Source organism: Stenella coeruleoalba (assembly GCF_951394435.1).
Source record: "Stenella coeruleoalba genome assembly, chromosome: 2".
In the NCBI taxonomy this organism is placed as follows: Eukaryota; Metazoa; Chordata; class Mammalia; order Artiodactyla; family Delphinidae; genus Stenella; species Stenella coeruleoalba.
The window spans coordinates 175,703,456-175,728,421 of record NC_137147.1 but is presented as its reverse complement, the minus strand read 5'-3'; the positions used below and the strand labels follow the sequence as shown (position 1 = coordinate 175,728,421).

General features: G+C 44.4%; 1 protein-coding gene across 1 annotated transcript in view; it reads left to right on the top strand.

Annotated features, from left to right (window-relative positions):
- Positions 1-24,966, top strand: part of NMT2 (N-myristoyltransferase 2) — a 56,897-nt gene that overhangs the window by 19,052 nt on the left and 12,879 nt on the right. Inside the window, exons 2-8 of the mRNA XM_079913182.1 lie at positions 8,626-8,761; positions 13,917-14,061; positions 16,797-16,915; positions 17,012-17,103; positions 17,227-17,343; positions 18,580-18,750; positions 19,884-19,992. Of these exons, the coding sequence (XP_079769308.1) occupies positions 8,626-8,761; positions 13,917-14,061; positions 16,797-16,915; positions 17,012-17,103; positions 17,227-17,343; positions 18,580-18,750; positions 19,884-19,992 (889 nt within the window). The remainder of the gene's footprint in view (positions 1-8,625; positions 8,762-13,916; positions 14,062-16,796; positions 16,916-17,011; positions 17,104-17,226; positions 17,344-18,579; positions 18,751-19,883; positions 19,993-24,966) is intronic.

Sequence of the window (24,966 nt, the reverse complement as noted above, 5' to 3'; positions counted from 1 at the left end):
TCCCCTCTCTGGAGAACTGGGGACGGAGCTGAAAATGTCAGGCTTCTGATCATGGCTTGGTCTTTGTGGTGACCATCCAGGAGCCCACGCAGAGGCACTGCACTGGAACCAAAGACACTGCTCGCTCCCAGGAAATTCCCAGGGTTTTAGGAGCTCTGTGCCAGGGACTGGGGTCAAAGACCAATAGATATTTTCTCTATTATTTCACACATTTTTTAAAGAAATGGGAGACCTTCTGTTCTTAGGCAGCTTACACTCTAGTGGGGAAAGAGGTAAGAGCACTGGGTTTTGAGCGTGCCTAAATCTTTTTTTTTTGAAGTGTAGTTGATTTACAACGTTGTGTGAATTTCTGCTATACAACAAAGTGATTCAGTTATACATATATACATATACATTCTTTTTTTTCTTTTCCATTATAGTTTTTCACAGGATATTGAATACAGTTCTCTGTGCTGTACAGTAGGACCTTGTTGTTTATCCATTCTATATATAACAGTTTACATCTGCTGACCCCAACCTCCCACCCCAGCCCTCCCCCAACCCCCTCCCCCTTGGCAACCACGTGTCTGTTCTCTATGTCCATGATTCTGTTTCTGTTTCATAGGTAGGTTCATTTGTGTCATATTTGAGATTACACATATAAGTGATATCATATGGTATTTGTCTTTCTCTTTCTGACTTACTGCACTTAGTATGACAATCTCTAGGTCCATCCATGTTGCTGCAAATGGCTTTATTTAATTCTTTTTATGGCTGAGTCGTACTCCATTGTATATATGGAATACCACATCTTCTTTATTCATCTGTCAATGGACATTTAGGTTGTTTCCACATATTGGCTATTGTGAATAGTGCTGCTATGAACTTAGGGGTGTGTGTATCTTTTTTGAATTATAGTTTTGTCTGGATATATGCCCAGGAGTGGGATTGCTGGATCATATGGCAACTCTATTTTTATTTTTCTGAGGAACCTCCATACTGTTTTCCACAGTGGCTACACCAGCTTACATTCCCACCAACAGTGTAGGAGGGTTCCCTTTTCTCCACACCCTCCCCAGCATTTATTGTTTGTAGATTTTGTGATGATGGCTATTCTGACCGGTGTTAGGTGATACCTCATTGTAGTTTTGATTTGCATTTCTCTAATGATTAGCAATGTGGAGCATTCTTTGATGTGTCTATTGTCTTGGCCTAAATCTTGAACGAAAAGCAATCTGCCAGGAAATGAAGGAGAGAAGGGTGTCCTGGCAGAGGAAACAACATGCCTAAATGTGTGATAAGAACAGTACCTATCAGTTATTGAATGGCTTACTCCATGCCAGACGCTAAGCTACACACTGTGCAGGCTCCGCCTCCTTTAATTTCCCATAAGCCTCCCATCTGTGTGTTGTCTGTTGCCTTAAGAATATATGCTCCATAGGGCAGGACGTTGCTTTGTTCATTGCTGTATCTTGATGTTCCAGTAGCTTGCTGTTTAATAAGCCAGCAACCATTTTATTAGGCTCACAGATTCTGTGGGTTAGGAATTTGGAAAGGGCATGGCTGGAGGGAGTTCTGGCTGGGGATCTCATGGGGTCACAGTCAGATTTCAGCTCAGGCTTCAGTCAGCTGAAGGCTCCCCTGCAGTGGACGCCCGGGGGGGCTCACTCACATGACTGTCCGTCCATGCTGGCTGTTGACTAGAGCCCACCCATGTGGCCTCGCCAGCATGCACACCTCTAGAAGTGGGTGGGAGCTTCTCACCTAGACTGGGAAGTCATATATTGACACATTTGTTGTGAATGATTGGTTGTGAGTCACAAGCCCATCCACATTCAAGGGGAGGGGAGCTAGATTCCATCGTTCATTGGGAGGAGTCTCTAAAAAATTTGAGGATGTATTGAAAACTACCACAGTCCATCTTCTGGCCATTAAAAGTATGCACATTCTCCCACAAGTAGAATACATTTACCCTCCCTGAGGCTCTCCTGCAAATCATATCGCGTTTTGGCTTATATATGAGGCTCAGGCTTGAAGTGCAGGATCTCATCATCTAAACCAAGTCTAGGTGGATGAGGGCCCTCAGAGTCCATCTCAATACCTGTAAAATGAGCAGGTATGTTGTCTGCTCCCCACATGCCCGTTGTGGAAGGGTGGACAGGTATAGGGGAGCCACGGTGGTGGTTCCATTCAAAAAGGGGGAAGTAGCACAGCACAGCCAGTGGTCCATAGCCGTTCTGAAATCCAGCCAGGAACCTGTCGCCAGTCCCTTGGTTTGAGTTCAGTCCTAATCTTCAGGAGCTGCTCTCCATGGCTCTGGCCTCTGTCCCTTGGGCTGTGGGTTCTGCCCTTTAAATCCTCCTTCCAAAAGAAAAGATGACTTTGCATCTGAGTGAGTGACCTTCTCTGTCTGCTTCCTGCCTGTAAAAGGCTGAGGGTCCAAAGGCCTCTTTGCATTTTGTCCTGTTCTGTCTCTTTCAAGCTGGTGTAATTCTTTAAAAAATGTACTGGACTTCCTGTTTCAATGTATAATCCAGCTGTCCCCAACCTTTTTGGCACCATGGACCAGTTTCATGGAAGACAGTTTTTCCACGGACGGGGAGGGGTGGGGGGATGCGTCAGGCGGTAATGCAAGCAATGGGGAGAGGCAGATGAAGCTTCGCTCTCTCACCCGCTGTTCACCTCTAATAGTGTGGCCCAGTTCCCAACGGCTGCAGACGGGTACCAGTCTGCAGCCCGGGGGTTGGGGACCACTGTACTGCACAAAAGCCACACCCACCAACCTCTTCTTCAAGATAAGCTTTTCTCTACCTTGGTCTTTATGTGAGGCTGAATGTCCAGAAGATTTAGAAGCTGTACTGTTTAGAGACAGAATAGAAGAGGCACATCCTTCAGAAACCGAGAGGGTGTTTTGTCTGTTTGAAATGGTCTATGGAACACCACCTTGAAGATTTTCTGAGGTCCTAACCACAGCTGCATTCCAGGTTTGACTTTCTGTCCTGAGACCATTTCTTAATATGTACAGCCTTTGCCTTCTGGGGATGCTGGGGATGAGGGACAGTTTAATTTTGAGTCTAGCAAGCCCTGCCTGGGCCCGTGTATTCTCTAACTTCCTCTCAACTGCTGAGAAGCTCATTCTTGAGTTAATGTCTCTCTGCTCTCATTTTCACAGCCGGGAGAAGCCAGCACGATTTCAGCCTTCTGCCCAGAAATCGTTTTAGATTTTCATGCTCATTACGTCCATTCTCTATTTCCCACGTTATCTCTGGCGGCAGTTTTATAAACATTCCTCTACTACATAACGGGGGTCCCCTTCCGTCGATCTTCCCATATCACTTCCTTTACTTTCCCAGGCCCTCACCACCAGCCTCCTTGAGACCGTCAGGCTTCTGCTTACAGTCGCCGCAGGCTCTTTCCATCTGGTCTGAAAGCCAGGGCCGCGTGTTTCGGGTTTTAGTTACAGCAGCCCTCCACTTTCACACCCCACGTATCTGGCTGAGTTTTTATTGCTGCATGCAACACCGTTACAGGCCTGGTGACACAAAACAACGTTGCTTTATCAGGCTTGCAGATCCGGTGGGGGAGGAGGCTGGGAAAGGCAGTTCCTCATCCAGGGTCTCTTGTGCGCTTACAGACGGATGTTGCCTTGGGCTGGAGTCTTCTGCAGACTTGACCACGCTGGGCATTCATGAGGGTTCCCTCCCGTGGCTTCAGCGGGTGGTCTCAGGGCAGTCAGACCTCTTACGTGGCTCCTGGCTGCCCCCAGACTTGAGCATCCCAAGGGAGCCATGTGGAAAGTGCGTGGTCTTTTGTGACCTAGTCTCAGAAGTCATGTAGTGTCACTTACACTGCGTTACGAGCAAGTGACGAGCCTGCCCAGACTCAAGAGGTGGGAAAGAGACTCCCACCTCTCGATGGGAGAAGCATCAAAGAATTGGAAGACGTATTTCGAAACCGCTTGCACCCGGAGCAGTGTCTGGCAGCAAGGCCTTGCCATGCAATCGTATCCAGCGAGTAGGCACTTCCGCCTCTTATTATATCTGCTTGTTAGTCTTTGGGCGCTCAGTGTGGCCCCTGTAATAACAAGCTGTGTTATAAAGGGGCTTTCTTGTATTTGAAACGTACTTTTGGAAAGTAGGAATACAGGACTTCACATTCTACACACTTTATTCCAAATGAATTAGAAAGCTAAATATTTTTCCCCAAAAGTCATAAAGCTAAAAGAGAAAAAGTTACAGAAGGATACTTATGTAATTTTGGAATTGGGAAGGCTTTCTAAGCAAGATTTGAAAGCCAAAAAACCACAAGGGAAAAATTTTAAGTATTAGACCCCATAAAATTTTTAATTGTCTGTACAGGAAAAAATACCATAAATTAAGTGGAATGCTAAAAACTAAACTGTGTATTTACAGTCTAAACAATGGACACCAAACTAGGCAATGGAATATAAGCAGAGGGTAGTATCTCTCATAGGCCTGTTGTGAGGATTAAATGAGATTAAAGTGCCCAAAGTAAAAATTCTTAATAAATGACAGGTTCTATCCATGCTTTTATAAAGGACACCTACAAATCATTGCTTTTTAAGATGGCTAATGGAAAAAGGATATGAATGAGCTATTCGTGGAAAAATATAAATGCTCTGTAAACATATAAAAAGATATGTAGGGCTTCCCTGATGGCGCAGTGGTTGAGAATCCGCCTGCCAATGCAGGGGACATGGGTTCAATCTCTGGTCTGGAAAGATCCCACATGCCGCGGAGCAACTAAGCCCGTGCACCGCAACTGCTGAGCCTGCGCTCTAGAGCCCGCGAGCCACGACTACTGAGCCCACGTGCCACAACTACTGAAGCCCGCGCGCCTAGAGCCTGTGCTCTGCAACAAGAGAAGCCACTGCAATGAGAAGCCCTCGCACTGCAGTGAAGAGTAGCCCTGGCTCATGCAACTAGAGAAGGCCCACGCATAGCAACAAAGACCCAACGCAGCCAAAAATAAATAAATAAAATAAATAAATTTATTTTTAGAAAAAGATATGTAGCCTCACCCCTGGTTAACTAAAGGAACATTAAATCTACAGTGAAATTTTTTCTACCTATCAGATTGTCAGGTATGAAAAAGAATGGTTATATTTCAGTGCTGGCAAAGACATAGGGAAATTGCTGTTCTCATTTACTGTTTGGTCCTTTGTTCTTCTACAGGTAAGGTAATTTTTCCTCTCCGGCTCTTTTCATCTTTGATTTTCTGTAGTTTGAGAATGATTTGCCAAGATGCCATTTTAGGGGCATTTATCCTGTTTGGTGTTCTCTGAGCTTCTTGGACCTGTGGGTTAGCACCTGCTTTTGACTTGCGGAAATCCCCAGTCATTATTGTTTCAAGTCTTTCTTCCATTTCTTCCTCTCTTCTCCTTCTGGTTCTCCCATTACACATATGTTATACTCTCTGTAGTTTTCCCACAGTCCTCGGATGTTCTATTCTGTTTTTTCCATCTTTGTTCTCTTTGCTTTTCAGGTTTAGGGGGGTCTCTGAGGTTTCCACTGCTGTATCCTCAAGCTCAGAGATTCTTTCCTCAGCCACGTCCAGTCTGCCAATAAGCCCATCAAAGACATCCTTCATTTCTGTTGCAGCGTTTTTGATTCTTCTCGGTTCTTTCTTAGGATTTCCATCTCTGCTTACATCGCCTGTCTGTTCTCACGTGCTATCTACTTTGTCCATTTGAGCCCTTAGCATATTAATCAGAGTTGTTTCGAATCCCATGCCTGATCATTCCACCGTCCCTGCCACGTCTGGCTCTGATGCTTGCGGTATCTTTCCCAAGCGTGTTTTTGGCCTTTTGGAATGCCTTGTAGTTTTTTCTTGATAGCCAGACATGATGTCCTGGGTGAAAGGAACTGCTGTAAGTAGGCCTTTGGTCATGTGGTGGTGAGGCGTGTGGGGCGGGAGGCATTGCGGGGTCCTGTGATCCGGCCTCAGTCTTTCAGTGATCCTGCGCCTCTGGACCGTGAGCTCACAAATGTGAACAGGATGGCTAACGGGGGCTGGAGCCAGGTATTTCTTTTCCCCAGATTAGTTAAGCTCTGACCGTAGGCCAGCTGCTTAGGCTCTGGTTGACTAGTTTCTGCTGAGGACAGACCTTGTTAAGAAGCACAGAACGTCTGGCATTTTTCAGAAATGATTCCTCTTCCCCTCCCTCTACCAGAAGCATGAGGGGATTTTTCTCTGCTCTCTACTGTGGGAACCTGACTGCGCTCCTGAGGGTAGAACTCACAAAAGCGTGGGAGACCCTGTGACTGGGCTCCTAACTCTGGGTCTTGTTCACATGTAGCCTCCAGGGCTCTGTGAATTGCGGTCCAGGGGTTCCTGCCTGAGCCCTGGCTCCCATGGAGGTTTCCACGCGTGAGTCTCTGCTCCCAGAAGCTGTCTCTCCAATCTTGGGGGCAGCAGTTTGTCCTGTGTCCCTGCCTCCCACCCTTAGGGATCTCAGAAGAACTGTTGACTTTTCAGTCTGCTGGGATGGAGTGGTGACTTCCAAGCTCCTTGTATTCAGAACCAGAAACTGATTTACTGTTGGTATAGTGGAAACTGGAAGAGTATTTAGTAAAGCAGGCTTAACTATCCACTAAAACTAAAAATGTGCATGCCCTTTGACCTCACATTTCCACCTTTGGACAAACTAGCATGAATGCACAAAGATGGAAGGACCAGAATATTTTTTTGCAGCAGCATATTTTATGTGGGAATGGTTACATAAAATATGATACACTGACACAGTGGAATGCTACCCAGTTGCTAAAAAGAAATGAGGTAGCTCAATATATCCTGACATGGAAAGAAAGAAATCCAAGACACATTTGTTAAATGGAAGGAGAAAAGGAGCCAAGTTTCAAAATAGTGTGTTTGAGATTCAATTTTTGTTGAAAACTTACTCGTAGTAAAAACGAAGGCATGCTTAGAGAAGAAAGGCTATTTTAGAAGAATTTATACCAGAAGAACTATTGGCTGCCTTTGAGGGACCCTGTTATAAGGCTGTTAATTAATGACATTTGTGTCTTATATAATGAATATGTATTTGATAATTAGGCAAAAATTCAAGAAAGAAAATAGGAACAGATAGAGCTAATTAAGAACAATAGAACAGAATTGCTTATTTCCATCACTTTTCCCTGCATCAGGGGATAATGCAATAATAATGACTCAAAATTTGAATTTACCTTCTGGGAATACTGTGGGAGAGTAGGCCCAAAGAAAGGGAAATTTTAAATCTCCTTGTGTCTCTTTTTCTCTTTCAGAAGATTACAGCTCTAATATGACAAGGGTTCCAAACAGAAATGTTTTGCCAGTGAACTTTTTTTTTTCCTGTAGAGTTTTTTTATTGTTAATCCTTCTAATAAAAATCTTTATCAGGAAAAAAGCCACCCCCTGCAGAGATGGCCTTTCTTTGGTTCTCTTGTGTCAAGATTAGTGGTTTGTTGTGCCCAAGAGATGTTTATAATGGAATATTTTATGACATGTATCTCTCCCTGAAAAGGCTGATTTAAAAGTAAGTTAGTGGAGCAGTGATACCTGTGAAAGCTGTTTGACTTTGGCGATAAAATAGAGTTTATTGCTACAGTTTTCCTGCTTCAGTGACATCTAAGCACCCTGCAGGGTGACTGAGCGTAGACTAATATTCTTCTGGGTTCCTGGACCCAGTTCCAGTGGGGAGGTAGGGGTGGAGGGTTCTCACATAGCACCAAGCAATTCTCAGACGCCAGCTGGGTGTCCTGAAAGTCATCTCAGTTCTGACACCGTCTATGCAGAGACAGCATCAGATCCCACAGGTTAGGGGCTCAGTCCCACGAGACTATCCCCCCCGACCCCTCCAAGGTGTAAACCCAGGTTGTCACATGTGCTTCTGACCGGGCTACAGATTGGAGGTTCCTAAGACCCCCTTCTTAGATTCGGTCAATTTGTTAGAGCAGCTCACAGAGAAACATTTACTTTCTAGATCACCTGTTTATTATAAAAGGATGGAACTCAGGAACTGTCAGATGGAAGAGGTGCCCAGGGCAAGGTGTGGGGAAGGGGCACAGAGCTTCCGTGTCCTCTCCAGGCGCCACTGTCCCCAAACCTCCACTTGGAGAGAAATCACCAACCTGGAAGCTCTCTGAACCCCCATCCTTTTGGGTTTTTATGGAGGCTTCGTTATATAGGCATGATTGGTTACATCATTGGCCATTGGTGTTTGATTCAACCTCCAGCCCCTCTCCCCTCCCTGAGGTCAGGGAGGTGGGATTGAAAATTCCAGCCCTCTAATCACAGGGTTGGCTCCCCTGGCGACCTGCCCCCATCCTTAGGTGCTTCGAGAAGTGACCTTCTTAACATGACATAAGGGACACCTACCTTAAAGTTCTAATCTTTTAGGAAACTCCAAGGAGTTTGGAAGCCGTGACCCAGGAACCATGGATCAAGAGCAAATATAGATGAAAAATATATATTTTGGTCATCTGCAAATATATATATATTTTTATCAATCAGAATATTGCACATCCTAACGTAGTTTTTCCCTCCTGTGTATAACATGTGTTTTTCCTAAATGATTAATTTCATGCAATTCAGATTTTACATAATGACCTGTTGTTGTTTTTACAAACCCTGTGAATTTCCTAACAGGAGTCCCGGAGGTGATCTGGGTGCCAAAAAGAAAAAGAAGAAACAGAAGAGAAAAAAGGAGAAACCGAATTCCGGAGGCACCAAGTCAGACTCGGCATCTGATTCCCAGGAGATTAAAATTCAGCCGCCTTCAAAAGTGAGAACCATGTTTTCTTTTAACCTCCGTGGTGTCCCATGTGTGTGAAAGCGGGTCCGGGCAGCTTAGGCGAGTGCCCTGTTGGCTCAGAGGTGTAGTTAGGGTGTTGCCGTGACTGTGTACTGTGTGGTCACAGCAGGTTTACAGCCTTCCCAGGACTGACGTTGGCACCCAGAAAACTAAGAGGTCCGTGCTGGGCTTCTATGTCTGTGTGTTTTCTGCCCACATCCCCCCTTTCTCAGTGAATTAGTACATAGGTTGTAGTCATAGAAGAAAGTCTCACGGTGACCTTGTTAGATTTTTGTTTCTGGTTTTTGGGGAATTTTTTTTGTAGTTACGCTTAATATTTGATTCCCTTTTGTTCAGAAGATATTCACATTTTCATTTTTCTGGGTGTCTAATTACCTGAATAGCACAGCACCATCTGGCAGCAGGTTTCAGCAGGAGCAACCATGGGTAAGTCTCACGTTGACTTTGCCTTGGACCAGTCTGCAGTGGCCATTCTTAATTCTATTGCCAAGGGTAGGAAGTAACCCATTTTGGACCAAACCAGAAGTGGTCCTACTGGGCCCTGCATCTCTGTATGCTTCTGGAGATGCCGATGCCAGGCGCCACTTCCCTGGGGCCACCCATCATCCTGGCTGTGAACAGAGACCTCGTGTGCTGGGCCCAAGGAAACAGAGTCCTCGATGCCAGAAACTCACAGCGAAAAGGGGTAGAGTTAGAAGCATAACAAAGCAGAGGTCATCTGATTGTTGTAGCTCCAAGTAAGTTGGGCAGTGCGTGGTGTCATGGCAGGAGCTCAGTCCTGCCCCAAAGCTCTCAAGCTGTGAGCCTTTGCCAGGCTCTGCCCCTCCTTAAGCTCATTTCATCTGCAGCTTGGGGACATGCCTCCTCCCCAGCTCATAGGCTGTTAATGAGGTCACAATCAGACCATCTTTATAATGTGGTTTTTATACCATGTAAAGCAGCGGTCCCCAACCTTTTCGGCACCAGGGACCGGTTTCGTGGAAGACAGTTTTTCCACGGACCAGGGCCGGGGGGATGGTTTTGGGATGATTCAAGCGCATTACATTTATTGTGCACTTGATTTCTATTATTATTACATTGTAATATATAATAAAATAATTATACAACTCACCATAATTCTGACGGGAGGCGGAGCTCAGGCGGTAACACGAGTGATGGGGAGCGGCTGTAAATACAGATGAAGCTTCGCTCAGTCGCCCGCCACTCGCCTCCTGCTGTGCAGCCCGATTCCTAACAGGCCACGGGCCGGTACCAGTCCGTGGCCTGGGGGGTGGGACCTCTGCTGCGGAGCACTGTGTATACATGGCAGTTGTTACCGTTACACCAGTTTTGTGGGGTCTCAGGTTTTCTTCTTGCACAAACTTTACATCTTACGACGTTGAGTGAGTCTTGCAGGTAGTTTTGTTGTCGTTGTTACCTGTTTTACACATAAGGACCAGGAATCACTGGGAAGGAAAATTCCTTGCCCCAATTTTTCCCTGATTGCCTTTGTGGGGTGAGAAGAAAGTGCAGTTTCCCTCACTAGCTTTTCAACTTGCTTCTCTGGTAATAAATAGTCTATCCACAGACATAAGTTCCAAGGTAACTCATATAAGGTGCACCATAAGCTGGCAAGATATCTTGTCCATTTCTCATCGTTGCTTCATCAGACAAATGTGGTGTTATTTACATGCAGTTGTGACCATCTCCTTATTCTTTCTGTCATCACCATCAGCTGCTGCCCAGCCCTGTACCCCTGGTGATTTAGGGCCCTTCCCCTGCCTCTGGTCACTTATAAGAAACTACAGAATGGGAATTGGGGATTAGCAGAGGCAAACTAGTATGTGTAGGATGGATAAACAACAAAGTCCTACTGTATAGCGCAGGAAACTATATTCAATATCCTGTGACAAACCACAATGGAAAAGAATATGAAAAAAAATACATATATGTATAACTGAGTCACGTTGTTGTACAGCAGGAATTAACACAGCATTGTAAATCAACTATACTTCAATAAATTTTAAAAAAATAAAAAATAAAATGAGTGGGTGGTTGGAATTTAAAAAAAAAAAAGAAGAAAAAGAAACTACAGCCAAGCAAGGCAGGAGGAACTGCTACCGTGGTATGGTAGAGAAATTCTTTTCTTTTTTCATGAAGACTAAGTCAAAATTGTTTTAATGTGGGCTTTTCACTGCATTTTAAAAACTGCGGCTCCTTTCCCTGAAACTGATGTCAGCTCTACATAACACCGTCATTTACAGCGACCTTTAGAGATTCTTCAGTTTAGAGAATGTTGCAGTCTACGCTCAAGAACCAAAATAAAATGATATTTGGGTTCTTGTACACTTCTTAGTGATGAAGGACTTGAACATTTTTTCCAAGGTATTAAATTGGAAAATAATGGGCAAAGAGTACAGTTGGTGTTCAGTATTTCCCAAGGAACAGATATGGAGGAAAAGAGGCATGTCTGACTCTTACACCAGAATATGATAGTGGGAGGCTAATGCGGGGTCAGCACACATTCTTACCTTTCCAAACACCCCGTGTGGTGCTGCTCTGGTAGGTGGTTGGATAGGTTTAAGAATTTATCATAGCTGAGTTTTCCTTACTGCTCTGTCGCTATGGATTTGAAAGTTGTACTTACTTGAATCTACTTTGAGTGTCATCTATAAAAATATTGACTCACGGGGCTTCCCTGGTGGTGCAGTGGTTGAGAGTCCGCCTGCCGATGCAGGGGACACGGGTTCGTGTGCCAGTCCGGGAAGATCCCACGTGCCATGGAGCGGCTGGACCCGTGAGCCATGGCCCCGCTAAGCCTGCGCGTCTGGAGCCTGTGCTCCGCAACGGGAGAGGCCACAGCAGTGAGAGGCCCGCATACGGCAAAAAAAAAAAAAAAAAGAGTCACTATATTGTACACCTGAAGCTAATATAATATTGTGAATCAACCTAACTTCAGTAAAAAACGAAAGCATTTAATAGTGAGCATTGGAATATGACTATTTCATGAATGGTGATTTCATGTAAAGACTGCTGGTCAACCTGCCAAGGCAGAAACCACTCTGAAGGCTTCTTCATGCAGACGGGGTACCATCATTGGCTCCTTTGGAACAAAGATGCTGATGCATGTTTGTTACAAAAGGGTTGGAGTTTGGTATAGCCCTGTTAGAGGATTTAACTCAAATAGCAGGAAAGAAGGGTTACCATGGCAAATTCGGTGCAGATACTGTAGGTATATTTTTGTAAGACTGGGTTCTACGTGGCCTATTTTAAGATAAAGGGGTGCATGTTCAAGCATTACTAGCTGAAATACGCTGTGCTCTCACCCTATGTAAGCTGCAGATCTCCTAGTTGATTGCACTGTTGGGAGTTCAAGTGAATGTAAATTTCATTTTGCTAGAAATCAGTTACTTTTCTGTGGGAGGTTCAAAAGAGGCCCAAACAAGAGAAATATAAAAATACAGTAAATTAGAACAACAAAACTATTTTGTTAAATTAGTACGTGTAATTGATATATATGAACCTGATGATTCAGACCTCAATCAAAATATAAGGTGAACGGCTTACAGAATTTGTGGCAGTCCTGGGTGAGGCTGTTAGACTTCCAAGAGGAGACATTAAGACTTTAACCTACCTCTGGTTAGACTCCAGCACTTTGTTTCTTGGAATCATTTTAGGGGCAAGAATCTTAAGGGAACCCAGTGAGTAAAGCCACCACAGGATGGTCTGTATTAAATAAACCCTGTTTTGTACTGGGTCAAACAAGCAGGCTTCCAGATTCAAAGATTTGCTCCAGACCACAGAGTTCAGAGTCCAAACGGAACAGAAGTCCAGAGCTGCTGTTAATAAACCATTGAGGATCGATGGTACCTTTCCTTGGTGCCCATGGTGTTGACATACAGGGAAACCGAAGACTCTGAGACTCCTTCTAACAAATTCTGAGCCCACAGTGAAGAGCATTCTTTGTATGGCATCAAAATTCTAAAATGAATCAATAATTTCACATGTTGAAAAAACCTCACTGATTTCCATATTCAGTCCTACATGCCACTTGCTCATTTCAGTTATAGTCTCATTTTCCATGAGGGATTTCTGCCCCCCCCCCCCAAAAAAAAGAGCTGCGGGATCTTCAGAGATGACAGGAATATTGGCTTTGAGGAAGGAACTTTAGTATTTAAAGGCATTGTCAATTTTATAGACTGAGGATACGTATTACTTAAAAGGGAGGTTGTTTCCACCACTTGGGTTGGGGGGAAAAGGCTTTTATGGTTGCAGAAGATCTGAATCCATAGAGGAAACTGCTCATCCTCGTGGCCTCTGGAGGGGGCGTCAGGATTGGCAGAGGGCGGGGTGTGGTCCAGGAGGAGGCATCCTTAGAGAGTCCTTTCTTGATGCACTTCCTTCCCAGCCCGGCACTAAGTTCAGATTTCTTTCTTTCTTTTTTTTTTTTTTGCGTTACACGGGCCTCTTCCGTTGAGGAGCACAGGCTCCGGACGCGCACGTTCAGCGGCCATGGCTCACTGGCCCAGCCGCTCCGGGGCACGTGGGATCTTCCCGGACCGGGGCACGAACCCGCGTCCCCTGCATCGTCAGGCGGACTCTTAACCACTGCGCCACCAGGGAAGCCCCCTCTTTCTTTCTTTTTATGAACTAAAATGTCCCTCGTCTGCCCGGTTTCCGTTCTAGAAGTTATTTCCTTCGTCCCCACGTTGCTCCTCCCGAGCATTAACCCCAACAGTGGAGCCGAGGCTGGAGTCTGACTGGCTGCTGTATGATGGTAGCATTTGCACTGCAGGGCACTCCTCTCTGCTGCTCCGCCCACACGAGTAATTAATGGTGAGGACCCAGGACCCTTTGCAGATGGGTGGGAAACTGAAGCAGAGAGTGGTTCGGTTTACTTGAGAGTTCCCAGACTGTCAGAGCCCCATTGAAGCTATAGGACTGTTGTTGCCTTCAACCTAATACGTTTGCTTATATTTTAATACGTTAGCATCCTTGAGCCCAAGGGCCAGACTTAGAGGAGGGTTGTGCATTTCTCCAGCGAACGCCGTGTAGTCTCCAGTGCAGGTGCACGTGGACCTGCCCCAGGTTTGGGAGCAGCGGCAGCTTCCTCATATTTTGTGTCTGTGTGTCTTTGCTGTTGTAGAATCCCACCATTCCAATGCAGAAGTTGCAGGATATCCAGAGGGCAATGGAGCTGTTATCCGCATGCCAGGGCCCCGCCAGGAACATTGATGAGGCTGCCAAACACAGATACCAGTTTTGGGACACACAGCCGGTACCCAAACTAAGTAAGCTTTTCTGCCTTTTCCCCCAAAAAACAAAGCTGGGTTAACAACAAACAAAAAAACACAAAAGAGACTTGACTTCACTTATATGATTTGTTTTAGACCACAGATTCGAAATTTATACAAAAGTCATATTTTTCTTCTTAAAATAAGTGTTGGGTGGCGACATTGGCTTTCAGTAACAACAATTTTAATCTAACTCCTGTCCCTATAAAGAAATCTAATTTCCCCACACTTCAAACATTAGTGTATTAAATATATGTATATAAGAGGGGTCTCACCCACCCCCAGTTTTTTGGTTCTGATCTTCATGGAGTGGTTTTTCTTCTGCATAAATTTTTAGCAATCTCACACCTCAGTTATCCCAAAAGACACAGAAAATTTGCCCTATTAAATCTTACTGAAATGGAAAATTTTGCTCTGTTTAACAATAGGATTCTGAACACTCACCCATGTTGTTAATTATTACCAATGTGATAACATTCCAGTATAATAAGCGAATTGGGACACCCCGTGAAGGGCTTCATAAGTGCTCTGGGTCGTGTAGAAATCTGTAATAGGCCTCTTTCCCTCAGTGCCCGGCTTGCTCCATCACATTTCACTTAAACTTTTACCACTTAAGGTTCTGTAAACTTAATAATTTAATAATTATTAAATTAATAATTAATAAAGAAACTTAATAATTTCATTGTTACTCTTTCACATTATGCCAGAAAAAAGATGATATAAATGTATAAAAATGTTTTTCAATGTATTACAAGCTAAACCTGCTGCTTTGTCATACGTTTATATGAAGATACATATTTCCATATATTATTTCCATACTTTTCTTCCTTGATAGTTCCAGTTCAAAATCTGTATAATAGAAGGTATTCGTTGCCATCCCAAACTCTTATTAGCCCAGTTATGTACACATAGTCAGTTTTAACAAATATAAAGCAAGGAACAATCCTTCTCTGTGCCTTCAAATAATGGGTTTCAAACTTTTTAAAAAGTGACCTTTCGTTTTCCACCCTTGCCCACGCCAAGCAGCTTCAAAATCGTGAGCTTCAGAGCATGAAAGAAAGAAGAAAGCAATTATCTTTGCTTGATATTTTTCTTTCAGGCTCTAGAAATTATTTGGTAGTGGAGGAAGACCTTCTAGAATGAATTTACTGGATTTTAAATGACATTGAGTTGAGTGACCATTAGCTACAGGGGTGTAGATTTATTGATCTGAATGTATTGGGTTGGGCTAAATTTTGCTGGGGCCTTTTGGGTCAGTGCCCAGGGGAGAAAATTCTCTTCCAGCTGGCGCCTCACCCCAGCGCACCTCTTTGGGAAGACTTCCCCGCCGCTCACCTCGTTTCGGCCCCTCCCCTAAATCCCTGCAGTGTTCTCGGGTTCCTAGAATGTTCTTTACATACCTCAATTAAGGCAACACCAGGTTAATGGTGGAAGAGGGAGCCTGAGGTCGGGGAGAACGTTTGAAAGTCAGGGAGACTCTGCCTCTTCGTTTCTCTCCAGAGCCACGTCCCAGTTCAGTCAAACACACCCAGCTGCTTGGAGCTGCTTGCGTGGGGTGGGCCCCTGGTGTTGTTATGTGGATCAGACAAGCCCTGAGCAACTCCCAAGGAACCCCAGGGGAACAGCTGGGAATCTGGCTTCTAGGGCTGACCCTGGAGCCTGAGGTATTCACTTGGGGATGAGCTGGTGGAGTGGAGATAAGATGAACGTGCAGAGTTAGGGATTAGGAAATAGAGAAGAAGAAACCCCTTGGGGCTGGTACAAACCCTGTGACTTCCCCCCTGTGAAAAGGTCTGTGATGGTAATAACTGTACCTGAAGCTCATTTATTCAGCAGATGTTTATTGAGTGTCTCCCACTAAATGCCAGGCACTGGGGCGCAGACCCGGGAAACAGTGGTAGGAAAGTAGGATAAACGGTGGGCGCGCGGTGAGGACATACTCCACGTAGGAAGAAGCTTTAGTCGGGGAGGATGCTGTGAGGACGTTATGTGTAAGGCTATGGCTGAAAAAATGCCAGCGGCCAGCCGTGTGAAAGACCGGGAATGGGCCTTCTGGGCAGAGGCCCAGTCGGAGGGAGGGCAGTGGGCCCGAAGCCCTGAGGGCAGGGCTGGGTAGATGTGTCGACGGTGGCCAGGCAAGCAGTGGCCCCGGTCAAGGGCTTGGACTTTATCCCAACCTCACTGGGAAGCTCCGGAGGAAGAAGTGGGAAAGGGCGCCTTTGTGGAAATCGCTGGAGACACTGATGGCTTGAACTGTGCTGCCAGCAGCCCAGACAGAAGTAAACAGTCCTGAAATTAATTTTGAACTTTGCTGGGAGGGGTCAGGTCACTGCAGCCCTTGCCCCCCGTTGGTTGAAAAAGCAGTTAAACAGAAAACATCTCTAAGGCGGTCATATCAAGCCTGTGTCGCCGGCAGTTGTGCTGAATGATTAATCTGTAATCTAGGAGTTCAGACTGAGAAGTCACCATTGTTTCGTAATGTCCAGTTTGCCAGTGGATGACAGAGGATTTCTCCCGTAACTGGTCCACTAGCAGTTACCCTCCACCTTGCGTAACCACCCTGCTTCGCACTGGCAGCAGCTGAAACGATACAGTACTTTTAAGGATTATGTGGAACTCAAGAGCCCTAAGCACGCTTTTGTTTCCTGTAACTGACCATTTTGGATCGTCAGGACACTCTGTAATTGAATCGTCTCTCTTTTTGTCTATTTTTCCCCTCCTCCCCGTCCCAGATGAAGTAATAACATCTCATGGCGCAATTGAAGCTGATAAAGAAAACGTGCGTCAAGAACCGTATTCCCTGCCGCAGGGCTTTATGTGGGACACTTTAGATTTGGGTAACGCCGAAGTGGTGAGTAAAACCTTCGACCTCGTTCCCCGACTTGGCGTGGGTTGCTTCTGCGCTGGTCCCAAGCATCACAGGCAGGACGCTTCTTTGGTCTCGTAGCTCAGGGAGCTGTACACGCTGCTGAATGAGAATTACGTGGAGGATGACGACAACATGTTCCGCTTTGACTACTCGCCCGAGTTCCTGCTGTGGTGAGTCTCGCCGGTCACGTGTGCTTGCTGGGGACAGGGCGAGGGGGGGTCGGCCTGTCTCTGTCTGTCCCTGTGTTCCTGGACGCTCACCGCATCTGTTTTCCTTGCCTGCACTGACTTCAGGGCTCTGCGTCCCCCAGGCTGGCTCCTCCAGTGGCACTGTGGAGTCAGGGTATCTTCGAACAAAAAGCTAGTGGGGTTCATCAGCGCCATTCCCGCGAACATTCGGATCTACGACAGGTACATAGTGAAGCTTGTCAGTTTTGATACATTGCTTCTCCAAGAACTGTGGTTAGAATAGGCTTTTTTTTGGTTTTGGCCGTGCCGCGCGGCATGTGGGATCTTAGCTCCCCAACCAGGGATGGAACCCGCGGCCCCTGCAGTGGAAGCGCAGAGTCCTAACCACTGGACCGCCAGGGAATCCCCTAGAATAGGCTTTTTGAAATGACTGAATGCAGGCTGCTGATGTTGAGGGAGGTTGTGTGCGTGGGGAGGGCAGAGGTGTATGGAACTGTACTTGCTGCTCTGTTTTGCTGGGAACCTAAAAGTGCTCTAAAAAATAAAGTTAAAAATAATTCATAAAAAACAGGTTGTGAACAGTGACCAAAAAAAAAGAGCTGTATTTTTCTCTCTCTCTTTTTCTGTCTCTGCTTCTCAGTCTCATACAGGCACACACAGGCATGTATATATGTCCGTAGCAGAAAAAACAAAACTGTAAACAGGTATTTCAGATTTGTTTCTGGGGAAAATAATTACTCGAGGGATTCTTTTTAAGTCTTTCTATCCACAGATATGTCTGTTCCATTTTTGCTCTGGGTCTTCAGCCCAGAAAGTCAAAGATACAGTTATGAAACGCGAAGATCTAATGCGTAATAGGTCTCTTCACCTTTCAATGTACTGGGTGAGCTTATTTACTGCTAAAAAGCATTTGATCTCAAGGAATATTTTGTGCCAAATGAAATGCCTCCGTATCTGGAACCAGAGCAGAGGATGGGCTTTGGAGCTCTAGAAGGTTTATGGTCGCTCAGAAAAGCACCAGCTCTGGCCTGGTCGAGGCACTTCCCAGGGATCCTGGGTATTGCATTATGCTCCAAAGCAACGTCCTATTAGATTCTGCATCTGGGTGACCCAGATGTCGTAACTGTATACATTACAGGAAAAACAGATATAGAAACTTTGAGGCACAGCTGATCCAGTTTCTACACTGAAAATTCAGAAGAGACCAAAGTTCTCAAATTTATTTAGAACAAGAGGGTTTGCTTCTCCACAGCCTGGAGTTTTGATCATTTTGGTGGGGGAGTATGGAAAATAGCTAAATCTGTGAAATATCTAAAAGATAGAATATTTTTCTTAAATATTGTGTTAAAGGAGGGCTTTCAGTTTCTCATTCTTTGAAATGTTATAGGTGTTGTCTTGTTTTTTGAAAATGTTTTCCTCTTAACGGTGGCTCTAATTTTCAACACCTTTATTTCTTAGCGTGAAGAAGATGGTCGAAATCAACTTCCTTTGTGTTCATAAGAAATTGAGATCCAAACGGGTAGCCCCAGTGTTGATTCGAGAAATAACCAGAAGAGTGAACCTGGAAGGGATTTTCCAGGCCGTTTATACTGCTGGAGTGGTTCTTCCCAAGCCAGTGGCCACATGCAGGTAATAGGGTCCCACCTTTATCTTGCACGTCACCTGTACCTAACGCTTTGAGCCTCCCTCCCATGTTGCTACAAGTATTATTCTCCACCGGCGTAACCCAGAGGGACTTTGGCTGACCCGTGATGATGTGGTTGGTGGGTAGCAGAGATGGAGATAGAACCAAGAACCACTAGCCCAGTACTCTCGCAGTAAACCCCACAGTCACGTGTATACTAATGGTGCTACATCACCATTTCTGTGTCTCTTCCATTTGAAAGCATAGTCTCTGCCTTGGGAAACCCAGGGCATCAGTTATCTCGGGATGCCCTGTAGTACGATTTTCTTTCCTTCTCTAACACTCACTGTCACACCAGTGCTATCAGGAACTACTCCGAAAGCTTGATAAACATCAGCTGAAAAACCCGCTAAAGCTGTTTTTATTTCTTCATCTGCTCTTATCAAGCTTTTAAAGGTTAATCTAGTAAGAAAATTGTTTATCAGATTGTCACTTGAATAACCTGTTCCTACAGCCTCAGAAAGAGTTTCTCCCTCTGTTATTTTTATTGACTCAAATAAGATGAAACTTCAGGAAAACAGAGTATAAAAGACAAAACTGTAAAATGACTCTCTCCTATTAACTTATTCATAAATAAACAGAATAAATAAGACTTCACAGGTGTTATTTTAATATAATCATTCATCCGAGTACCTAAACTAGAAACACTTAAGAAATTCAAGCTTGTTTTTCAAAAAGTTGTCTTCTTTGGTGTGCGTTATATAAATGTGAAGGCTACTAAACTTAAGGAGGGTTTTTTCATGTTTTTAAACTTTTTGGTTTGCTATCTTAGAATCTGTGATGCTCATTCAATACTTACAGACTGAGCATTATCAATATTCCTTCTGCAATTCTAAGATTTCTCTTTATTGAAAGAGATGGACGGTTACAAACAACAAAGGAACATAACTGGGACATCATTTAGAGGTCAAAAATGACAGATAAAATAATTGCATAGGAAGAGGGCCAGCACCCAGCACTGCACTGGGCCCAACATAAGTGTTCATTCACTGCTTCTATAACAGCTGAGCTTAGACAAAGGTGAAAAACTTGGAGAGTCAGAAATCAGTTAGATCTTAAAATCTGTATTGTATTCCAGATACTGGCATCGATCACTAAACCCCAGAAAATTGGTAGAAGTGAAATTTTCTCACTTGAGTAGAAATATGACTTTGCAGAGAACAATGAAGCTGTACAGACTTCCAGATGTAAGTAAGAATGATTTGCAGTTTTTCAAAGCTGTTAATAACTGAAACTTTTAATGTAGAAAAGAATTATTTGCAGGAAGCTAAAAACTGGCTCATGGGTCTGAGGATGTGAATATGCAGCTAAAAAGACTGCATAGAACTCTGGGGCCAGAAAAAAGGAGGTGGGGTTTTTTTTTTTAAGGCTTTTTAAAGTTCTTCAGCTTGGGGTTGGAAGGGCTTGAATTCCAGACATGTAAGTTTTGAAATTTTGAGTATTTATATTCTGTTTAGGAAGAGGAAAGAAAAGTTCAGGTTTCTGATGATATCTTAACACATGGAACTAAGGAATAAGGTTTAAAGAAGAAACCCGGGGAGAGGAAATAATGTCTCATTAAATTAGCATATTTTTAAACTAGTAAATTCCCAGTGTGAAAAATTGTCTCTTAATAAGTGGAAATTTAAACGTGCTTATCAGTCTTAGCTTTATTCAGGGCTCAGATGGTGAATGAATTATCTATCGCTACATAACAAATTACCACAAATGTAGAAGTTCAGACCAACACATGTGCTATCTCTTGGGTTCTGTGGGTCAGGAATCAAGGCACTGCTTAGCTGAGGCCTTTGCTTCAGGGTTTCTCATGAAACTGTCATTAAGGTGTCAGCCAGGGTCGGGGCCTCCTCTGAAAACTCGACCGGGGATGGATCCACTTCCAAGCTCACATGGCTGTTGGCAGCCTTGAGTTCTCTGTGGGCAGTTGGCCTGGGGTCCTCAGTTCCTTGCCGGCCATCGGCCTGAGGCTGCCTCAGCTCCTGGTCGGCTGGGGTTCTCTGTAGCTTAGCTTACAGCACAGCGGCTTGCTTCATCGAACCCAGCGAGGAGAGTCTACAGAGAGCATCTGCTAGCAAGATGGAAGTTAGAACGCTGCGTAGTCAATTAAAGTGGAATCACTGTTGCTGTATGTCATTGGTTAGAAGCAAGTCACAGGCCCCACCCACACTCGAGACAAGTGGATGGCGGGGACATGAACTCCAGGAGGGCAGGCATCACTGGGGCCATCGTGGAATCTGTCCGCCAAAGATGGGATCTTTTGTGTAAAGTTTTGGTTTCGTCAGAGCTATTCTTTCTTTTGGGTTGTAGTAGATATTTTAACTCGATTGAGGGATTCTTGTGCAATATAGCCATGTTCCTCCCAAAGAAGGAGAGGACTTCACCTGTGGAAGGTGCAGCCAACTCTAGCGCCTTTTGTCTTGGGCCGGTTGTGTGTTTACCAAATGCATGTGATCAGCGGCTGCAGGAATTGATGTCTTTTTTCTGATGACAGACCAGAATCAACTAATTGCTGACTCACGCAGAATTTCATAAGGAGAAAAGTGGAGGTGAAGGAAACCGGGTGTTGGAGATGTCAGGGTCATCATTCCGGGGCTCCACCACCTGGTAGAGGGCCTGGAAGGCACTGTCTCCCTTCTGCCTAAGCTGTAGTTGCAGACAGTGGGGCTTGAACTATGAACTCACTGCCTATCTGTGAGGTCAAGGACAGAGGGGGGAACGTAGATCAGAACAGAGATAAATAAAAAGCACAGGTGACATAATGAAGGAGGGTCCACGTGTCCTGAGGAAGAAGGACCAGGCCCCCTCAAGTTGAGGTGACAGAATTGAAGGTAAGTGTATGGAGACATGTGCACTGAAATGGAGATGCAGGAAACTGCTCTGAGGGGTCACACCATGATCATGACCATCGTAATTTACTGATCAGCTAGAAATAATTTCTGCTAGTGGCCGAGACCCAGAGCCACTGAGCGGGACAGAGTCATGTAGAGGCACAAGTGGCCATGAGAAATAAAGAGGAACAAGGGAGGCACAGTGCACAGCTAAGACAGGACACCATTGATTCTCAGCCTCCTCCTTGCAAATTGTCAAATACTTTGCCGTATGTGAGTTGAAATAAGAACTGGAGGCGTGCCTACTTTCTTCACTAGGGCCGAATGCTGTTCTACTTTGGTCTCCCCAGATTTAAGTTTCTTGAGCCTAAACCTGTCTAGTTGTGGGTAAGGAAAGTGCCCCCTTACACATAGTTGCCTAACGTAGACTGAAGAATAAGGAATTTTAGTAGCTGGCGTTGGTTTATTCAGGATAATTAGAATTAGAGGTACTGAAAGTTAGTTTTGACTTGACTTTTTCCATCAGCCTTCATATTTTTGTACAAGCATCCATCAACTCATAGGTAACAAAGTTTTGACAAGTTGGTGATAAATTGCTGGTGGGGCGGGCATTGGTGGTGAAACCAGACCTTGGCATCTTGGTTGTGGTTAACCTAGTTTCCTTGGTGGAGCAGTCCTCTTCTGGCCATGTTGCTATGGTGATTGCCTTTTTTCTTCCCTAATAAGTTGAAGTTTATAAAGTGCTGTCACGTATATTGTTCAGTATATTCTTCCAACCAACTTTTGAAGTCAGTATTCTTATCCCCATCGTACAGATGCAAAGACCGAGGCTTGTGAAGTTTGATGCTTAGACCAGGGCCTGTCACTAATAAGTGGAGGACTTGGAAGGCAGGCCCTAGACGTCCATGTTTCTCCTGTGAGGTCCCTTTGCCTCCACCCTCACCTCTAACACAACTGCCTTGGGGGCACCAAGGCCCAGTCCAACCAGACGTCTCACTGTGCCGTCATTAGAGACCAGGTTGAGGCAGGAAGGGATGAGTGTCAAGGTCCAAACACCTCTCATGGGTGTGTTCCAGCCTCCCTTCCTCCTTTTAAGTCATAGGGAAGGAAAGAAAACTAAAGAGTAAATTATAAAAAAAAAAGAGAGAGAGAGAAGATAGAAGAGATGCAAGTAGAGACACTGGAAAATTGGAAGGTGCTTCCAGCAGCCACCATGGTGTCAGCTCCTGAGTTAGAAGCTGGACGAGGCAGCATACACCAGACCGCCTCCTTCTCTCCCGAGGGCCCAGGTGGATGATGCCCCCTCTGGCAACTGCATCATTTAAGAACATTTTTGTACCGTGAAGCATAAAGACAAGAACCTTACTGAATACAGCTTTTGCTCTTTGATTCTATCTCGTTTTCTGATTTGCCAGGCCCGTTTCTGCTTACCGTGCCGGCTTTACAGCTTTGCTGTGGACATCTGACTATAAAAGTCAACATTGATTGCAGCCAGCATTATGCCAGACAGTTAACATCCATTATCTCATTTATTATCTACACCAATCAGAGAGGGCGGGTGACTGTCCCCAATCACAGAAGAGGACATTGAGATACCAGATTGATCTGCCCAGAGTCTTCCAATCAGGACAGAACCATCCCCGGGGCCCATGCCATTAGCTACTGTTACCTGCGAGACTAAGGTTTTCCCAAGAGGAACACAGTTTCCTACCCTTTCAGTGTTGGTTTGTTTTTAATTTTTTTTTTTTTTAGTCGGTGCTCTTCAAGGTGAAGGAATTTGAAGCAGATAAAAAGCGGGAGTCAGGTTAATCTCCCAGTGTCTTTACATTGTGTTGCAAGAACTTTACGCCTGGGAAGACATGCTAAGACTCAGGTGTTCTCGATTTAGTAACTGTCGATGTTTTTTTAGTGTTTAACATCCTACTGCTCCTTCTTAAATCAAATAAATAATCATAATCATTGCCGACATCTCTACTGTGGAATCTTAGCTCCAAATCAGTTCACACCACATAGTTTGACAGAGAACGGCACTGCTTCTGTTTTTCAATAGGGCTCTGAGCTTTGTTTCCTTATGTACTTACAAGCAGATTTTACGCAGATTTCAGTGCATATAGAGTCCAACAAGCAATGCATATTAGTTGCATGGTGGGAAAGTATCTGATTCAGAAATAGAGTTTGTTTTTGTAAGTTAAGATTTTCTCAGTTACTGGAAGTTTTTTCTGCTTTTTATTGAAGTCTCAGAAAACATTGCCACTTGATTCTTTCAGATTATGCCAAAGCTGAGATTTTTGTCTAGGTATAGAATTTCCCCCACCTCTTCCTGAAGACAACAGCTATTATATAAGATATGATTCTTTTTTTGTTTTTGGCGGCACTGGGCAGCTTGCAGGATCTCAATTCCCTGACCAGGGATCGAACCTGGGCCACAGTAGTGAAAGCCCGGAATCCTAACCACTAGGCCACCAGGGAACTCCCTAAAATATAATTTTATATTTTAAAATTTATTTCGTGCTTCTGTAGATTTCTTGGAGAGGATGTGACTTTCTGATATTAGAAAGAAACAAGTTTAGGCTCTGAGACACATAAGCCATTGTTAATCAGCAAAAGTAAATATTCTTCCCCTGTTTCTAGGACCTTATATGTTTTTATAGCTGGATATAGTCTGATGTTCTCTCCTGCTTTAATGCTCCTGTAAAAACTTGTTTGAAGTGCTTGGAAATTACCAAGTTTATGTGTTTTCTCCCTGCCGGTTTGCCAAACAATACTGTTTTCACTGAGTCTTCCTTATCTAAATTCTATTACCCATTTTTCTGACCTTCAGAGACCTGAGGTAGCAGTTCTCAAAGTGTGGTCCAGGGATCCCTTGAAGTTCCCAGAAACCTCTGGGGGGCCTGTGAAGTCAGTTTTTTATAAAACACAAAAGTATAATTTGCATCTTTCATTTCATTGTCTTATAAGTGCACTGTGCAGTCTTCCAGAGGCTATATGGAATGTGAGCTTACACATTCTTTTTTTTAAAATTTCTAATTTAGTTTCTAATATGATAAATGCGGATAAATATAACCCATGTAGGCAAAGCTCTTTGGGAGTACTGAATAATTTTTAAGAGCATAACAAAGTCCCAGAACAAAATATTTGAGAACTGCCGCTTTAAGGGTGTCTTCTGGGCAGAAAGGATGTTGATTTTAGTGATTACACAGTATGAAAATTCAGTGAATAAGAACTGTGCTGCAGAAGCATATTTTGCTCCAAAAAGGAGTTGGCCAGCTTCAGTCTTCATTTCTGAATGTTCTCTGTGAACAGAGAAGATGTATCCTGTTGCTTTCATTAGTTAAT